This window comes from Opisthocomus hoazin, chromosome 8 (genome assembly GCF_030867145.1).
Source record: "Opisthocomus hoazin isolate bOpiHoa1 chromosome 8, bOpiHoa1.hap1, whole genome shotgun sequence".
NCBI classification, from domain to species: domain Eukaryota; kingdom Metazoa; phylum Chordata; class Aves; order Opisthocomiformes; family Opisthocomidae; genus Opisthocomus; species Opisthocomus hoazin.
In genome coordinates this window covers 22623153-22640398 of record NC_134421.1, presented here as the reverse complement: position 1 = coordinate 22640398, position 17246 = coordinate 22623153, and the positions used below count along the sequence as shown (strand labels likewise).

The 17246-nt window shown below is 47.4% G+C and overlaps 1 protein-coding gene across 1 annotated transcript in view; it reads left to right on the top strand.

The window, feature by feature from the left end:
• The window catches only part of PLXNC1 (plexin C1), a 71725-nt gene extending 55156 nt beyond the window's left edge, over positions 1-16569 (top strand). Inside the window, exons 22-31 of the mRNA XM_075428291.1 lie at positions 726-903; positions 1090-1193; positions 5505-5559; positions 6643-6674; positions 6763-6870; positions 8827-8990; positions 9445-9592; positions 11448-11588; positions 11678-11752; positions 13381-16569. Of these exons, the coding sequence (XP_075284406.1) occupies positions 726-903; positions 1090-1193; positions 5505-5559; positions 6643-6674; positions 6763-6870; positions 8827-8990; positions 9445-9592; positions 11448-11588; positions 11678-11752; positions 13381-13485 (1110 nt within the window). The 3' untranslated portion in view covers positions 13486-16569. The remainder of the gene's footprint in view (positions 1-725; positions 904-1089; positions 1194-5504; positions 5560-6642; positions 6675-6762; positions 6871-8826; positions 8991-9444; positions 9593-11447; positions 11589-11677; positions 11753-13380) is intronic.
• The last annotated feature ends 677 nt before the right edge of the window (positions 16570-17246 follow it).

Sequence of the window (17246 nt, the reverse complement as noted above, 5' to 3'; positions counted from 1 at the left end):
TAAGTTGTGTCCCAGCTAAGAGTAGGGGTGTTGTAAGTGCACAGGTCACGTGGGTCTTTGCCCTGGAGTAATAACTAATAGAATAAATCGCACTTTGCTGTGCAGGTCTGGACTGCTCTGGGTTCTGTCTGCTGCAACATGCTTTCCCTTTCCACTGCTTCTGCAGTAGCCGTGTCTCTGCTGCCTCTGGAGACACAGCTGTATGCAGACAAACGCTGACGTCTCCAGCGGAGGTGTATTTGTTTGTATGATAGAAGGTATTCAGCATGATCGGCTGGTGTAAATATGCATTTTAACACTGCTTCCTATCCACTCCAAATCAATCGTGCTTACCATGATGACTTAACTTAGCAACCTTATCAGATCTCTAGTAGCTCACGGTTTTGCTTTTAAGGCATTCATTTTAAATAAAGGATCTGCTTCTTTTAGAACATGCATTGTGATTTTTCCTGGTCTCCTGTCTTTCTTCGTTAATTTACTGAAATAGATTTGACAAAAGCAGAATGCAAAATACACTCATGGAAATATATAGCCATATATCTTTGGTTCTTCAGACAAGAAGAGTTTCAAATGCTTCATTATGTAATTCCTTCAAATAATCTTTATTCGAAAGAGCTTTAGTAATAAATATGCTGAAAATCTCTCAGGTTTGCTGTCAGGAGTTTCTAGGTTTCCCATGCCAGGTGTTCCCTGTAATTAAGAATAGTATGTGTTTCTTTCCCCAGACAGTGAACATTATCTTTGAAAAAATCCCAGAAAATGAGAGTGGAGATGCCTGTCAAACTATCCAAGTTAATGTTCTGGACTGCGACACCATCGGCCAAGCCAAGGAGAAGAGCCTTCAGGCTTTCCTTAATAAGAATGGTTTTCTCTATGGTCTTCAGCTGGATGAAATTGGTCTTGGTAAGATTGTCACTGTATTACATTTTCATAGAGTTCAGTGGTCTGTCCTAGCACAAGGACAGAGGGAAGTGGCTTAGCTGGGACCCACTGGTCCAAAAATAATTAGGTGTTGTTTTTCTTTACAAACATCTGTACAATGAGAATGCTGTTGGGATATAACTGTTTTCTATTGCTGTCCTACTGCAGAACTTGTGTCTGAGGAGCAGCAAAGAGAATTGTTAGATATCGATGGTTCCTCAGAAGTGATGGAGGATGGGATAAGGAAGCTAAATACCATTGGTCATTACGAGGTAAGCAGGGAAGCCATACCAATGAATCGAGAAGCATTTTCTCCCCAACTCCCAAATGCAGTCTCCACAAAAGTATCTGTTCGATCAAAATCTTGAAGAGATAGCTGAGCATCATCAACAGAAGGAAAGAAAGAATGTGACACACAACTTTCTTGCCAGTGAGTCATATGTTTTCTGTTACTTTTCAGAGGTTTGCTTCTTGCACGGTTGCTTGATTCAAGCATACCAGGTAAACTGTTACTTCTGTTGAGCATTTCAGTTAAAAGAGCATCTGATTTCCAGCTGTGAACATTACCTTGAATCTTTTCTAGTCTCTGCTGCTGAGTTTTTGTTGCACCATGAGCAATTGTTTGCCTCTTCCCACCTCATCTTTTGATTATCTGAACAGGTAGCAGCGACACTTGTGAAAGCTCATTCAGAGTCAGAATAAAAAGGACTGATGAGTTTGGTTGCTCTTCTCTTGAGACCTTCTGTGTCAGTCTCCTTCCCTCTTTCTCTCTATTTCTGCTTCCATCTACTGTCACCACTTGTACTGTAAGCTTTGTAAGCTTTTCTCTCCACTTCCAGTTGCACCTGTAAACCAGTCCTTTTCAGTGCTGCAGTAACCTGTCCATCATTGTGACAGCACACAAGGCTGCAACTGGTGGCAGAGCCCTTGTGGGTGTAGCACATTGTGAAAGCATAGCGAGCAGTGTTGCCTGTCTAAGGAGTTTCCATTGACACTCGTCAAAAAAGAGGGTGAGAGGCTGGGGTGAAATGTGCAGGAGATGCTTGGCCTCAGGTGATACAGTAGCTCGCATTGTGATGCTTACAGATAGACTTGGGAAATGAGGTTAGTGTGCTGAGTGCTTCTAGTGAGCTTTCTGCATGCCTCGTTGAATTTGAAAGTCTGGCTCAACATGATGATCGATTTTTATTTATTTAGAAGTTTTGCTGGTGACTGTAAGTCTGTGTCATGCAATGCAGTATGGTGCTGAGAAACCTGAGCCAGCCTCAGCCGCGCTGCTGTCTGCATGAGCAAGTACAGCGCCATCCACAGAGAGGAACGAGGGCTCCTAGCAGGACTGTTTGGGGGAGCACAAGGCTGCTCAGGACTAGAGCAAACTCATTTGGAGTCACTTCACAGATTGCTGTAGGCATTTGTTGCTCTCCTTACCTCCCAGGGAGACAGTGGTGAACACAGATGTCCTGAGTCACCGTCCAGCGTCTTAAATACAGCTTTTCCTGTGCCTCTCTTGAATCTGGTCTACAGATCAGTGTGGGACTTCCCTTCACTCCACTTGTAAAGATTTTGTACAAATTAGGACATTGTAGCATTGCAGTCAGAGTGTATGCAGCAAAGGTCAATGTAGATTTGAATCTGATCAGATATTTGAACTTCTCTCTAGTGTGATAGTACCTGCCCTCGTTACTGCAGGCAGCTATTGCAAGTGCTCCCTGATTTTACTGGGCAGCTTTTTTTGCAATTCCGGAGTGCATGGTGTGTCGTGGCTCACGTGTGCTGTACCTCATGGCAAAGGAGTCTGCTCCACTCGGTCACTGTCGTCCCTGGGCATCTTTGTCCCAGCCCTTGTTTTCATCTGTGGTTTCTGCAGGCAGACGCAGGTTAGGCTGGAGGTTCGGTTGTTTCTGCAAAGCTGTAACTACACTAATTATAGCTTAGCAGCTGCCTTATGGAAACTGTGCTGGGTATCTCTGTTAGATATTTTAATTTACTTTTTCTGACACTGACAAAATAATGTACATTTTAGGCAGAAGCTTAGTGGGATTTTGGGCAGTTGCTTAGTGGCAAGTATCAGCTATTAGCATACCTAGTTAATTTTCGTATATGCGTATGAGTGCAAAAAGGAACGTGAAGTTGTCTAGTTAGCAAGAAAAGGGAACGTTGCATGTACAGCATAAGGATAGTCCCGTTGTCTGAGGAATTCCACCTCACATTTCAATAGTGCCTAGAGTTTTGTGGCAAGCCTGGATTTTTTTTGGTTGGTTTGTTTGCCAGCCTTAAATGTTAGCAAGTAACCAGATTTTTGAAACTAGGAAGTTCTGTCAAATCTTCTTAAGATACTGGAGCATGACGTTGTGTTGTAAAGGTCTCAGAATCACCAGCCACTCTTCAAGAAGCTTAGTTTCTACACTGATTTTTAAAATGTGCAAGGAGGGGATGTTTTCATTTTTGTGTGGTGTTTCTGAAGGAAAAAAAAAACCCACTGTACTCTTACTAGACTTTCATGTGTATCTGACTCGTGTGCTCCTTTTGCTCTTAATTTTTCGCTCCTAGTAGGGTTATCGATGTGATTATTTATGAGGTCTGCACTATTGTTTCCATGAGAATAACCACAAACCTTGGCAAGAAGGTTGCTGATTATCATGGTGTCCTGTTTCCCACGCAAGAAGAGAGCTAGAGAACCGCTTTCATATCTGCTGTCCAGTCACAAATCTCCAGTTTCTCAACCTGTGGCGGCATTGCACATTCCAGGAGCAGGCACAGCCCCAGAGAGCTAATCTGAATGTGTGATACAGGGAGCTCACTGGCAAGAACCGGCCTGTAGGGAGGACAGGAGGTCTGGAGAACAAGGAAGAGGCATAGAGCCACACTACTACATCTTCTGTTTTGCAAAGTAGCTGTACTCCATGTTGTGTGGGTCTGAACAGATCTCCCCTCTCACTGTTGGTCCCCCTCAGTAACACACCTGACAAAGTAAAGATGTTTTGAAGTACCCATGCGAGCAGCCTGCCATGAAAAGTGATTTAGGCAGCAGGATACAAAAAGAAGGGCTTCTTTTTTTTCTTCTTTTTTTTTTTTTCATTGGACCACACTGAAAGAGACAGCAGGTACAGCTGCTGCAGTGATGATAAAGACAAGAAAGCATACTCCACTCGATGCTAAAATCATCATTTGTCCCAGAATTAAAGCCTGAAGTGGGGGCTTGGATCATGGCTGCACTGCACCAATGCCTCTGGTTCCTGGAAGGAAGCACGGTTCTCCCTCCGAACTCTGCCCGTCTCCCTCAGGACAGGAGCCGACACATTTCAACGTGGAGCTGCTCTCCTGCCTCTTGGAGAGGGAGGGGAGGCAGCGTATTTATTGCCCACGCTGCTCTGGGAGGGGGTGAGCTCCTGGGTAGCCCTGTTCCTGTTTACATATCTTCAGGGCCAAGTAGGAGGACTCTCCTCTCTGGGTGTTTGTGTCACCTCACAAGCTAGCCTTAGAGCATGTTCTCACTTCTAGTGTGGTTTTAAAGTGCTCTGTGTTATCTGAAAGAGCTCTGAAACACTGTATGATAAATGGAGACCCTGTGAAAAATCATGCTTATGAAATAGATTGCATTTACTTTCCAGGAGCAAGTGTAAGTGCAGATTTCTTTGGCGCAAGACACAGCTTTTGATAGAGTATCTTAATGTTTAAACTGGTTTTTCACACCAGGCTGGCAGCCAAGGTTTAAAAAACACTTAAATTATTTTGGCAGAAATCCCTTCCTAGAACTGGCCAGTTGTTTTTGTAATTATGGAGGGAAGTATACTAGCACTTGGCAGGACCCAACATTTGACAGCAGAGCAGTGGTGTAGTTCTTAGTGGGAGCTGTTTTTGAGTTACTCTTTGACAACAAAAGCATGACTTGCCGGTTTCTTTTAAAGATAATAGTTACTATCCTGGCAGCACTATAAATTCAGGGAAGGAAAGGGGAAGATCATTCCTAGAAATCCCAAGGTGGCTAGATAGGGATCTTGACCCTACAGCCCACGGGGCGTAAATATTTTTCTCACTTTGGGAATGGAATAGTTCTTGGGAGCACCAGGCTAGACCCTCATTGTGGCCCCTCTGTAGGGCATGGGGCGGGGGAAGGCTCCTGGAATGGACTGAGCTGGAAGAAAGGGGACCAGAAGAGACATCACCCCTGTGTTTACATCCCTGACTCACCTTCCCGTAAGATCCTACTGGAGCCAGATAATTCAGCCCAGGTGATCTGTAGAAAGATGGGTGCAAGAAGCAGCACAAAGCCGACCATGAAAATGTCCAAGTAGGGGCAGAATCAGAAAAATCAAAGAAAGGGAAAGGCCTTAGAGGCCAGCTTGTCAGGAGCGCTGCCTTCCCACCTGGCCAGGTAAGGCTAGCAAACCACAGCGGCTGCCGGTGCCCAAACGCCAGCCCCGGCTGTGCCTTCTGGGAGCGGTGCATGCTGTGCTGAGAACAGAGCTGGCTGGCACGCTCCTGCGCTGCCACGGGCTTAAGGACAGAGGAAATGAAACTGAGAGTTTCATGAATTCTAGACATTTTTGTTTCAGCAAGACACATTTGTTTTTTGCTTTCAGATTTCAAACGGAGCAACCATAAAAGTCTTTAAAAAGAAGACAAATACCCGATCAGGTAACAAAGAACTGCAGTCTTTAATATTCCCTGGAGAATGGGCTGGGAGTGCAGAGGGCTGAGCTATGACAGGTTCTATCTTGGTCAATAAGAGGTCCAAAAAATTGGCACTTTGAAGTATCTGAGCCAAAGGAAGAGGCATGCTACTGTGGCTCTGGGCCTCTGGCAGGCACAGTGGGCCTAGGAGGAGGAAAGAAAGCAAAGGAAAGGAGGACAGAAGGACTCACAGTCCTCAGCAAATGGATGCTTAAAGATACAGACCCGTAGGCAGACAATCAGGGCAGGGAGGCCCAGGTGACACCAAGTGCTGACTGGTGAGACAACCACAGGGAACAAGCCCTGCTCCAGTGCCTGGTGTTATGCATCATGGACATAGTGGTCCAGAGACAGGCATGACAAAAAATGCAGTTTTGGAATTTTCCTTATTCTCTTGACTGTGTTTCTGAAAGCTTTTACTTGGCTGTCTCAATAGCAGATCAGCAGTTACAGGGTGCTTCAGGGGGTCAGTTCATCTCACCTACCAGCTGGTGTCTCAGGGCAGGTGGACTTTCTGTAGCCCCTGGTGAGAAAAAGACATTCCTAGTGTGTGATTCACCTCACCATCAGAGTGGGCATCTGAAGTTAGGACAGATGTGTCCCTGAGGTGCAAGTCGATGGGATGGCATTGCTCTCTCCTTCGGCAAGAATGGGGTTGTCTGTTCTCAGCCATTGCTTTCAAGCCTGACCTCAGCCCTCCTGCACTGAGTCCTCTTAACAGAGACTAAACCAAAGCACTCATCCCCTCTGCCATCTGTCATCCTCCTTTCAGAGGAGCTGTGATTTGCTGCCGGCTTACCCCAGCAGCAGATGATGATGCCCCAGCACAGTGGTCCAAGCCACAGGCTGGCACTGGGGAGGTGAGCCGGGACCTGTGCATTTCTCAGAGGCTTCCCCATGCTGCAGGCAGGAAGGCATGACGCTGAGCCTGCTCGCTCGGCATCCTGGCGTGCACCCTGCCGCCCAGCCCAGAGCCCAGCAGAATTCATGAGCTTGCAACTGTGTGTTTCATTAATGCCTGTGTGCTCTCTGCTTTCTGTTGTTTAGATGTGGACTACTCGGATGAACACTGTCATTTGGTGAGTTCAGTCATTACCCTGTTAAGTGGTAGATTTGATACTGAGCTGCATTTGTGTCTGTGTAATCTCTCTGATCTCTTCACGACAGATTTTACCAGACTGTGAAGCAAACAAAGATGTGAAAGGAGCAGGTCACAAAGGAAAGCAAAAATTCAAAGTGAAGGAAATGTATCTGACGAAGCTTCTGTCAACCAAGGTAAACTGTAAAGGCCTTATTTTGGGGGAGGGCTGATGTTAGGCTTGACTAGTTTGGCACAACAGAAATAGAAATTAAAGCAGAAATTGTGCAGACTTCCTGCATGTATATCAAATATTAAATGAAAAAGTAGCCTATAAAAATTACTGTGCTAACTATGGATTATCACCATTTGCAAAGACAGACACATTTCAGGTTTTCTGATGCTAGAGATCTAAACTTGTCTGTTACTTGCACTGTCTCCTCAGTAAGCACAACCTTTTTTCTTCAACCTAAGAAATAAACTACAAAAGTAGTTACTGAGCTTATAGAAAGTTTGTTTTGCTGCTGAATCTCATAGAGTGAGAATGGTCCTTTCTGGAGAGACAGCTTTTAGTCAACAGCCTCCTCACTCTGTACTGGAGTTTGCCCAGCTTAGAGGCAACTTCCAAGGCCTGAGTTTCACAAAATACCGCCCATGAAATGAAGTAATCTTTTAGGATCTCAAATTAAGCATCCAAAATAACTGGATTAATTTTAAAAATAAGATCCTTAGGATTTATAATAGGATTACCTAATTTATACAATGCGCCTTCCTTAGGAATAAGCCCTGCTCACTCCCTCTAGTAGTGTCATCTTGTTTCTGACTTACTCAAAAGGGTTATAAAACTCTTTGCAACAGCATATTACTTAAAATATTAATCAGTGCACAACACTGAGAACTGTGCGATACGAGAGGCCTGAAGGGATGATGGTTATGGCCTTCTTGCATTTAAAAATCTGTCAATCATTATTTAATTAGATTGTTGATAGCATCTGAAGTAATCTGGGACACTATCCGAAGTGAGAGTGAAGACTGGTCACTTCTCATTAGCTGTGGAAACTAACATAAGCCCTTAGGAACTGCTGGAGTAAAGCAGTAAGATCTTACGGTGGAAGACTGAAGATCGGTCCTTAAGAAGCACTCCTTTTAAAGGGCTTTGAATTCATCATCTCCTTCTCCAGAGCAGGACAGTGCTCTGAGTAACAGAGCTGTGATAACCTTCACCATGAAATTCCACCCATGATACGCCTTGCTCTAAAGGAAATTGCACTGAACCATGGCTCTCCCCCCCACCCCACCATACACGCACACAGACACAATTGCAGAGTTTGTCACGTGAAATGAGCGGGCCAGTAACACATCCAGGCCCTGGGATACGCTTAAATCCTGCTTGTTGAGAGAGGGTTGGGCTGAACTGAGCTTCAGAACAGATGTGAAGGAAAAAAAGTACAAACTAGTGTTTTGCTGTGTTTGCCTCTCCTTATGAATAGTCTGTCACGATGACAGTGAGCTCGTCAGCAACCAAGCCCTTGCTTTTGTGGGCCAAATAGCTTCACTTCTGGATCAGAAATACCCAGTTTTCAGTTCTTCTCTCTAACTTTAGTGCCTTCGTATGCCACCCAAAGGTGTTTTCCTGAAATTAGACCAAGTGCCACAGTCACTTGGCTGTGAAGTGTTGATGAGCATGTGTGCTCAACTGGTGTCTCAGACGGCACCATGAAGACCTGTGCCCTAGGAAGCTGGTTAAACTCCTTTTGCTCACCTCCCTCGTACTTCCAGTCACAAGTTCCAAACACCTTTAGCAACGGTGCCAACAGTATCCGAAGAGCTGATGCTGTCTTTGTGCAGGAAACTCAACAAGTGATTCCTTCCACCTACGGCTGATCACAAAGTTCACCACAATTCTCTTAAAATAAAGTAACAGTAAAGTGATAGGACATGTGACATCTGAAAGCAGCTTATTATGGTGTATTTGTAGTTTCAGTTTTGTTATTCACTGTCTTGTTTGCCAATAACCTGTGGCCTAGAAGTTTGCCATGGGCCTGTGGTAGTTTCTGTGTGCGGTTGCCGTGGGGCACGCTGAGCTCTCTGAGACAAGAAATCCTGTTCTTTTCTTGGGTAATAATAACACTGTCCATTTTCTTACTTTTCAGGTTGCAATTCATTCAGTTGTTGAGAAGCTCTTCAGGAGCATTTGGAGTTTACCCAACAATAAAGCACCTGTTGCCATCAAGTACTTTTTTGACTTTCTGGATGCCCAGGCTGAGAGCAAAAAAATTACTGACCCCGATGTGGTCCATATATGGAAAACCAACAGGTACGCCCACACGATACGCGCAGGAGTGCCTGCGCTCATTTAAAAATGTAGTTGCAAAGATGGAGTGGGTCACCTGTGATCAGAAGAATAAGATTTTGGCATGTCTGGGTGGAGATGTGGTTTGGCTTGGTGGATCGCTATAATTGTAGTGTATGGATTGGATACCCAGACAAACCGCCGTAGCTTGCAGGACTTTGGAGTCTGCATACTGACTTCACGCTCAGGAAGCAGTGTCTGCAGGCTGAGAGCATTATTAGAGGATGGAGGGGTGACTGACTGACTGACTGACATGTTTGCTCTGTAGCCTTTGTTCCCTGGTCCCTTTTTTAACATGAATAAGCAGCTCAGGAATGTTCTTCTTTCCATGAGTTCAGTTGCAATTAAACTACCATTTTAAAGCAGTTGTGCGACCTGAGTGGTTAATTTTAAAGATGCTTGTCCTTTCTTTGTCTAGTCTTCCTCTTCGCTTCTGGGTGAACATCCTGAAGAATCCCCAGTTTGTCTTTGATATTAAGAAGACTTCACATATAGACGGCTGTTTGTCTGTAATCGCCCAGGCTTTCATGGATGCCTTTTCTCTAGCAGAACAGACACTGGGGAAGGTAACGCCGCCCTTCCAGTCTTTTGCTAACTTTCAACCAATGTCTTTTTCAACTGTGTCGTGATTTAGGGGATGAAGTCCTGGATCTGTTGATGTCAGGGGCAAAACTGTCAGTGGCCTAATGGGGTCGGGTTTCCATTCCTTGTTGCTCTGTCTCACCAGACTTTGAAGAATTCACTGGAGCAGACAGATGGAGCTACTAGAATGCCATGTTTATAGTTAACTGCCACTTGCCTTCTCTGCAGTTAGTTTCTGCGCAGTGTGGCTATAGAGTATGTGGAAGAGAGTGGAAATTGTAAGATTTTAATGAAGTTTTAAAGAATTTTTAAACAAAGGTCTTAAAAGTATTAACATTATTTGATAAGTAGTCCACATTTTGTCTGCCACAAACCAATGTACAGAAAACACACATAGCAAGCTACTGGGAGCTGTAAGAATACATGAAAGAGCTCTGAAGTTTGCAACAGTTCCTTTCACGTCTTAGCTGCTCCTTTTTATATGCAAAAGTATTTATTGGAGTAACAAGTCCAGAAATCTGACATTCAAAAGCTCTTTAGTACAGTGTCCAGAACTCTGGGGATCAGAAATACTTCATTTTTCCCGAGGATATTTTCCTTTTCTTTAGACCAAAGCAGGAGGCATTTGTTCAGGCTCACGCTACCAAGAAAAACAGGCTAGAGATTTTTTTAGCCTAAAAAATTTGTATAAAATGGACTAATTTCCTATGTGATCTGAACCAACTGCTCATGTGTTAAAGGTAAATAACAAATAATGTGCTTATTTATCCAATTTTAGGAGTGAAGTGTCATGAATTAGAACTAATCACATCACTCACTTGATGGAAAAGCTGCACATGAGCATGGTCTGTTAGGTTTCTGTGCTTAACATCCATTGGGAAGAGCTGTTGATACAACAGCTCCCATTACCCGTTTGAAAGAGGATGCTGAAACCTGGTGAAGGTTTGTGATGCAGTGGACATCTTGTGGCCTTTTAGTACTACAGTGTATTTACTTTCATGATTTTTAGCCTTTTATCTTAGAACATTCTTTAGCCACTTAGAAAACAAACATCTAAATCATGTCATTTCACAGTGGAAACAGCAGTGACAAGACATCACATGGTTGTGTCATTTATTCCCCAGAATTTAAACTAGAGCAGTGACAGGAAACTACCAGCCCCCACTTTTACATTCTGAAAACATTGTTTCCAGGTGGGGCTTTGGCTCCTACCACAAACATCAGCATTTGTTTCCTCGGGTGAGCCTAAAGCTGCCTGGTAGGTCAACACAGACCTGGAGTGTTGAAGCCCTGGGGAAAAAACTAAATCCCCTTGGCTGTGCATGGCTGGCAGGCAGCTCTCCACGCTCTCGAACCCCTGTGCGAAAGGAGTAATAGGGACCAAGGCGTTTTAGGGGAACCTCTGCCAGGAGAGCATCTGGTGAGGCTCTCTGGCGTGTTACCCGAGGGGACCTTGCCATGGCACCGCTGTACCCTGCGACTAAAAAGGGTACCGGCCTCAAGCCCTTTGGTTCACCTTTCACAACCTTTCAGGTCTGGGGAGGGGCGAGGAGGAAGTAAGAAAGAAAAATATGTCTAAGGGACAGACGTTCATCACTCCTGATGACAATAGAAATAATGATATGGCAACTGTCATGAAACACAATGCCCTGTTACTGAGGTCCTGCCTCTGTTCTTCATCTTGATTTCATAGCCGTTATTCCTTGCATATAACCACTGCAGAGAGACATGAGTCACACAGAGAACAGACACAATTAGATGCAATTAACTACGTGGAGGTGGAACCTCAGGAAATCTGTGCTGTGAAAACTGACAAGGCTTCAAATCTTTTCTTTTAAGGAAGCACCAACAAATAAACTCCTCTACGCGAAGGACATTCCACTCTACAAGAAGGAGGTGAAAGCGTACTACAAAGCCATCAGGGATCTGCCTCCGCTGACCACTTCAGACATTGAAGAATTTCTAACTCAGGAATCTAAGGTATGGCTGAGAAGTGGGAACTTCATTTGCTTTCATGTCAAGCTTTTTAAAAGGGAGAACTAGCCGACCAGAACTGTTTTCTGTTTTAGAAACATGAAAATGAATTTAATGAGAAAGTGGCCTTGACTGAAATCTGCAGATACATAGTGAAATATTACGATGAGGTAAGCACGTCTGCTATTTCTGCTTCACTCCTTAATGTTAACTTGCTACCTCGGGCTCGAAAGTTGGGCTTGACAGAGTAACCAGGGGCTGGCCTGGCCTGAGGCTTGCTGGCGAGACAGCCCCTCAGCGGTGCAGCCCGGGCTGCTCCTCCTGCCGGGCTGTGTGGGGCCAGAGCAGCCCCCCGGGGTGGCCGACCCCCCCCCCCGCCCCGAGGGGTCACACCCAAAGGTTGATACATGCACCTTTACTGTCACCGCTGTATTTCACAGAGACAGTAGCAATAAAATTCTCCCTGCAGTTTGGAGAAAGTTGCTATAGAGTCCAGGCTTCTGGGTTCACTGTGTTTGCAGCGTGTCTGCTAATGCCTGTCACAGCTCCTGTGCACGCGCTGCGTTTCCCTGGCGAGTCAGAAACCAGATCAGCCTGCAGCACCGGGGATCTCGATGTGACAGGCAGCACGGGCACCTCAGCGGAGCACCCTCAGCCTCACAGCAAGAGGTGTCGGCTCCTTTCCCGTCATAGCCCTCATGCTCTGCTCTAATGGTCTTTCTCTTCCAGAAAAGAAGCTATCACTTCCAGTCCCTGCCATTGCCAACAAAAAAAATAAATCTTTTCTCGACTGAAAGCACTTAGCGACAGGCTGCCTTTAAGCTGCTTTGTAAGAAAATCCCTGCGCTCCGCTTTGCGGGAGAGGATTCTCCACTCCATTTTGCTCGGCATCCTTAACAGAGGCTGCGCCTGCCTGTGCAGGGCCGCAGAGAGGAGCCAGCTGGGCTGGGTTGCCTGAAGGCCTCCTCACCACTTCCAGCAGGTTGTCTGGGTCTCCCGGCAACCAGAGCTTTCTCCCTTTCATCCCCAGCAGCACAGCAGCAGCGCTTGCCGTAATCATCCACCTGTTAGCTAGCTTCCCGCTTCTGGTCGCTAAGGTCTCAAATTGTCTGGGCTCGGCCTCAGATCCTGGCCTCCGGCAAGACGCTTGGGGTGGTACTCAGAATGGCACTACACGTGATTAAGCTCTTTAAAATTGTTGACACAGGAGGTTTCAGGATACTTCTAATCTTGGTGCCCATTTTTGCTTTTTTGAAGCTAGTACTGGCTAACCTCACCCCCTCCTTAGAAGGAAACCCTCCCTCTGCGCTTCCCCCTCTGGCTTTTGACTGGGAGCAGCTAAAACTCCTGTGTTCTTTGCTGAGACCTCGGTCGCTTTGTAGGGCTGCCAGCGCAGAGGTTTCCGACAGCAGTAACGCTCCTCCCCATCACCTGGGCCGGTGCCGAGTGGGCCAGGAGAGGAAGAGAAATAAAAGATCATTTGCAGATCTGCTCTAGGGTGAAACTGGCCTTGCCTCGCGCCCCGAGAGATGAACATGCATTGGGTTTGTTTGGGCTTTTTTGCTTGGCTCTGTCATTCTTTTGTGGAAGTGTTGCAAAGCCCGTAATCTTAATGACTTGAAAGGAAAAATACCAAAATGAAGCGTTAAAAATCAGAAAAGAATGTTTACATATAGGCAGGCATTCAGATGGATTTTTCTGCCAGTAGTTGCTGGCATGCAGAAAAGCAGGCTTTAAAAAACAGTGGGTAAAATAAGCACTAAAAAACCGATTCTCTTTTTTTGCTAATTGTTAACAGATTGTCAGCAAACTCGAGCGAGAACGGGGGTTTGAAGAAGTCCAGAAACAGCTCCAGCAAGTAAAAGACTTATTTGATGAAAAGAAAAAATGCAAATGGCTTTGAGCAGAGCACTGACTCACAGCGGCGCTGTGGGCGATTTTAAACAAGCGCTCCTGCTCCCCGAACTGCTTTGACTGACTGCATGTACAGGGTTCGAAACATTTGGACACTCGTCTCCACTCCGACCGCTCTGCGTCACGTCTGCGTTCGGGAACGCAGCGTGGGCCGGCTTACGTACTCAGACGTGGGCCTGTGAAAGTGAAAGTGAGCCCAGCGTTGGCAGGGCCAGCGTTTTTAGGTACCTGCACACAGGTGCCTTTCGGCTCGGAAGCGCTGCCCAAGGAAGCGTTCTACGTACTCGCCAGTGGGCTGGTCGGCGATGCGCAGAACGCACGGCAAGTTCAGACGTGCCCGTGTGAACTTGTAAGTTGCCTAGCTCTTTTTTTTTTTTTTTTTTAAGAGAGAAAGCTGTTTCACCACATCCTTTCAGCGGCCTTGGCAGTCTGGGAGGATGAGCGCTGGCTTCAGAATGGGGGGGAGCTGCAGTTTCCTTCCTTCCCGGCAAATGTACACTGGTTCCTGTTTGGGAAAAAAAAAAAAAAAAAGAAAGCACCAAAGTGACTCTTCGGACAAGTGTGTTCAGCAGACGAAGTGGGTCTGAGGTTTGAAGGCCAGACGCCACGTGGCACCGCTTCTCTTCCTGCACTGAGCAGTTCCAGGTGCAAAGCGACGTCGGCCACTGCGTGGGGCGAGGCTTGTGGAGAAAGGCGCCAGACCGGCACCAGTCCGTGTTTACATTTCTACCTGTCCATCCTTAAGTGAGCTGTGAGACACTTGCGGGCAGCGTCACACGCAACACCTCCGAGCAGCTGCAGCGTGTCGGAACCCCGCTGTGCTCTGATGGCGCCGCTGCCGATGGCCGCGCCTTGGCGCACAGACCTGTCCTCAGGTGCACCATCGCCCGCGCAGCAGGGCTGAGGCTCCGGGCCGGCCTCCCCAGCCTGGACAAGCCTCGCCAATCTAAAGCCAGCACGTGTTTATATTTTTTCAGGTTGTCCACACCCAGGCGCTGTCAGAAGAGGGTCAGTTCCGTAACGTGTGAGAGCGGGAGGGCCGGAGGGAGCTCCGGCTCTGTGAGAGACGGGGCGATGTGACCTCGACGGTTGGGGTTGCGGGGGGGAGGGCACGGCCTCAGTCCTGCCGGGGTGGTTCCTGCGGCTTGGCCACGTTCAGGGAGGGATGCGTGACATTTGCAGCGGTGGCTCAGGTTAGCCCAGCTGGACAAGGCGGCTGCCGTGCAGTGCCACCGGGGTGCAGCCGTGGCCCTGGCTCTGCTGCCGCCCGAGCAGCCCTGCCCTCCGCTGCACCCGGACGGCTTCCGCTGCCGCAGACTCTGCCTCAGTCACACGGAGACGCTCATGGAGGCGTCGGTGAGACCAGGACACGTCTCCACGTGTTTCTGGGGGTCCCACCGCTGGAGGCGAGTGGTGCGGCGGCCTGCAGGAGGGGGAAGAGCTGCCTTGCAGAAAGCCTGTGCCAGAGCCGTGGCCGGGCAGGGACGCCCAGGTGGGCTCCCAGGCAGTGGGGCCCTCGAGCCGGTCGCTGCCGCTGCCTCGGGGGGCCCAGGGGCTGCAGCATGGCGTGGCGAGGGCTGGCTGGGGGGTGCGGGGGCTGCCCGGGGCCGGCACCAGGCACAGTCCCACAGCGATCGCTGGCCGCCCTTTGGCAGCAGCACGGCCGCCTGTTAACGTGGAGAAAAAAGCAAACACAAAACCACGTTGCCTACCAGCCTGCCCCCTCCCTGCCGTGCGGTCGCACAGGTTATACCTCTGCGTGTCAGAGCGGGCAGCGGCCAACCCATACTGTGATGGCTTTGGTTTGGTTTGGGTTTTTTTTAAATTCAAGTCTTACACTTGCTATTAAGTTTACACTTTATACTTGACGGAATGTATGGCTTTGTTCAGGAAACTGCACTACGATGTTGCAGTGCTTTCAGCAGTTCTTGTCTCTGCCTGGCACAACATATTTTGATAAGTTTAGTTTTAATTGGGAAAAAACCCCACCCCAGCCCTAACCTAGCTCGCCCTCTGTCCTAAACGCACGGACCGTGGCTCGAGTAGCACTTAAGCTTAGAATACCTGTACCTAAGGGCTTGATTTTTTATCATTCTTAACCTAACCTTTTAAAGCAGCATCAAATGAATAAATAAAAAAAAGCACAGCAATTAATACTAAAGGAGGGGCATGAGCAGATTACTCTTTCCAGGTAGAGAGACATCGCAGCAGTTCCGCTCCACTTCAGGTGTTTGCTGGCAGTGCGTCTGAATGAACTGTGATGGTTTGGTTCAACGGTAACCTTCTGTACAGGCAGAAAAAGAAAAAAAAAAACCCAACATTTCTGCTTGAAAAGCTGTAAAATAGAATCTGTTTGCGTGGGTCTGATCCTGTGAACTTCACTGTGTGTGTTTATATGATGAAGAAATGAAAAATCAGTCCTATTCTGTATTTGTACTACTGCTTGTTTGCGACTATAGCTTTAACGATTTCTAGAGATTACGTATGTGTTGAAGCAGGCCCTGTAGCCTTAGCCTACAGCCTGGAATGGGATTATTGCCTTTATTCAAGCCTCCTAAACAGTGTCACTCTGTTAGTAAACCATTTCAAGTCATGCTGGGCCTTTGTAACCCGTCAAGTGGATCTCACGAAGTGATGTGAAGTATAATTAAGTGATTGTGGCTCTTTTGGTAGGTTTGGGTCAGCACACAAAACATTGGCACACACCTTCCGTACCCGCAGTTCGCTGTCACTGTTACGCGGACAACAAGAACCGCCTCTGGCTAAAGCCGTACAATGGCAACCCAATGATTCTAACAGCAGTCTCTGAAATGAAAGCAAACTTCTCTGTAACTTAATTTTCACATGTTTACAGGCAAACTGCTACGGCAAACAGCATATTTTCTAACACTAGCTTACAGAGCATTATTTTGCAGTCATCCAGTTTCAAGTCAAATCTTACTAATGTGTAAATTCCTGTTGTACAGAAGTTATAACCTGTTGTTTAAAATGAATGGTTAAAAAAAAAGTGCAAATGACAAATACATGTTGGTGTTTGTATGGGTTTATCTAGAATAAAGTGCATTTGGAGGTTCTTCTGATTAACTTGTGTACTTTAAAGTGGTTGAAGGAAAGCAAGCACAGCTTGTCGGGCTGCCAGGGTCATGCAGGCAAGGGGAGCACAAGGCACTGGCTGGCATCAGCTGCCCGGTGCTGCTGCGGTTCCAGCCCGGCGCCCAGCGGCACGGACGCCCCGCCGCTCCACCGCTGGGAAGGGTGGGAGAGGCAGGCACGCTGCCACGAAGGCAGGGTGCCACGTCAGGCGGTGACGCTAGGGCCGAGGGGTGCTGGCCCAGAGCCCAGCAGCTGCTGAGCAGCGACCTCCCGGCAGGGCCCGGGGCTGGGCCCGGGGGTTCCCAGCCGCCTTCCCGCCTCGGGGAAGCGGTGCAGGCCGGAGCCAGGCTGAAGACACAGCGCCCGCTCTGTTGCTGTAAGGCTCAGAGTATGATGATACTTTTAAAAACCTAAAAATGTTAAAAACGAGGATAACCTGGTAACGATTCTTTCAGGAGAGGGTGCTGCAGGGGCAGGAAATCACCTCTCTTGAGCAAAGAGCCTGCGAGGGACTGGGAAGGGGAGCCAACAGCCCAGCAGACACCCATCCTTCTTCCTCCTGCTGTTACCCTTCTGCCCTCCAGGGCTTCCCCAGTCTGTGTAAAGTGCCCTCCCTGCCCTCCGGCACCAGGCAGGAGGCTCGTGGGCGGCCACGTA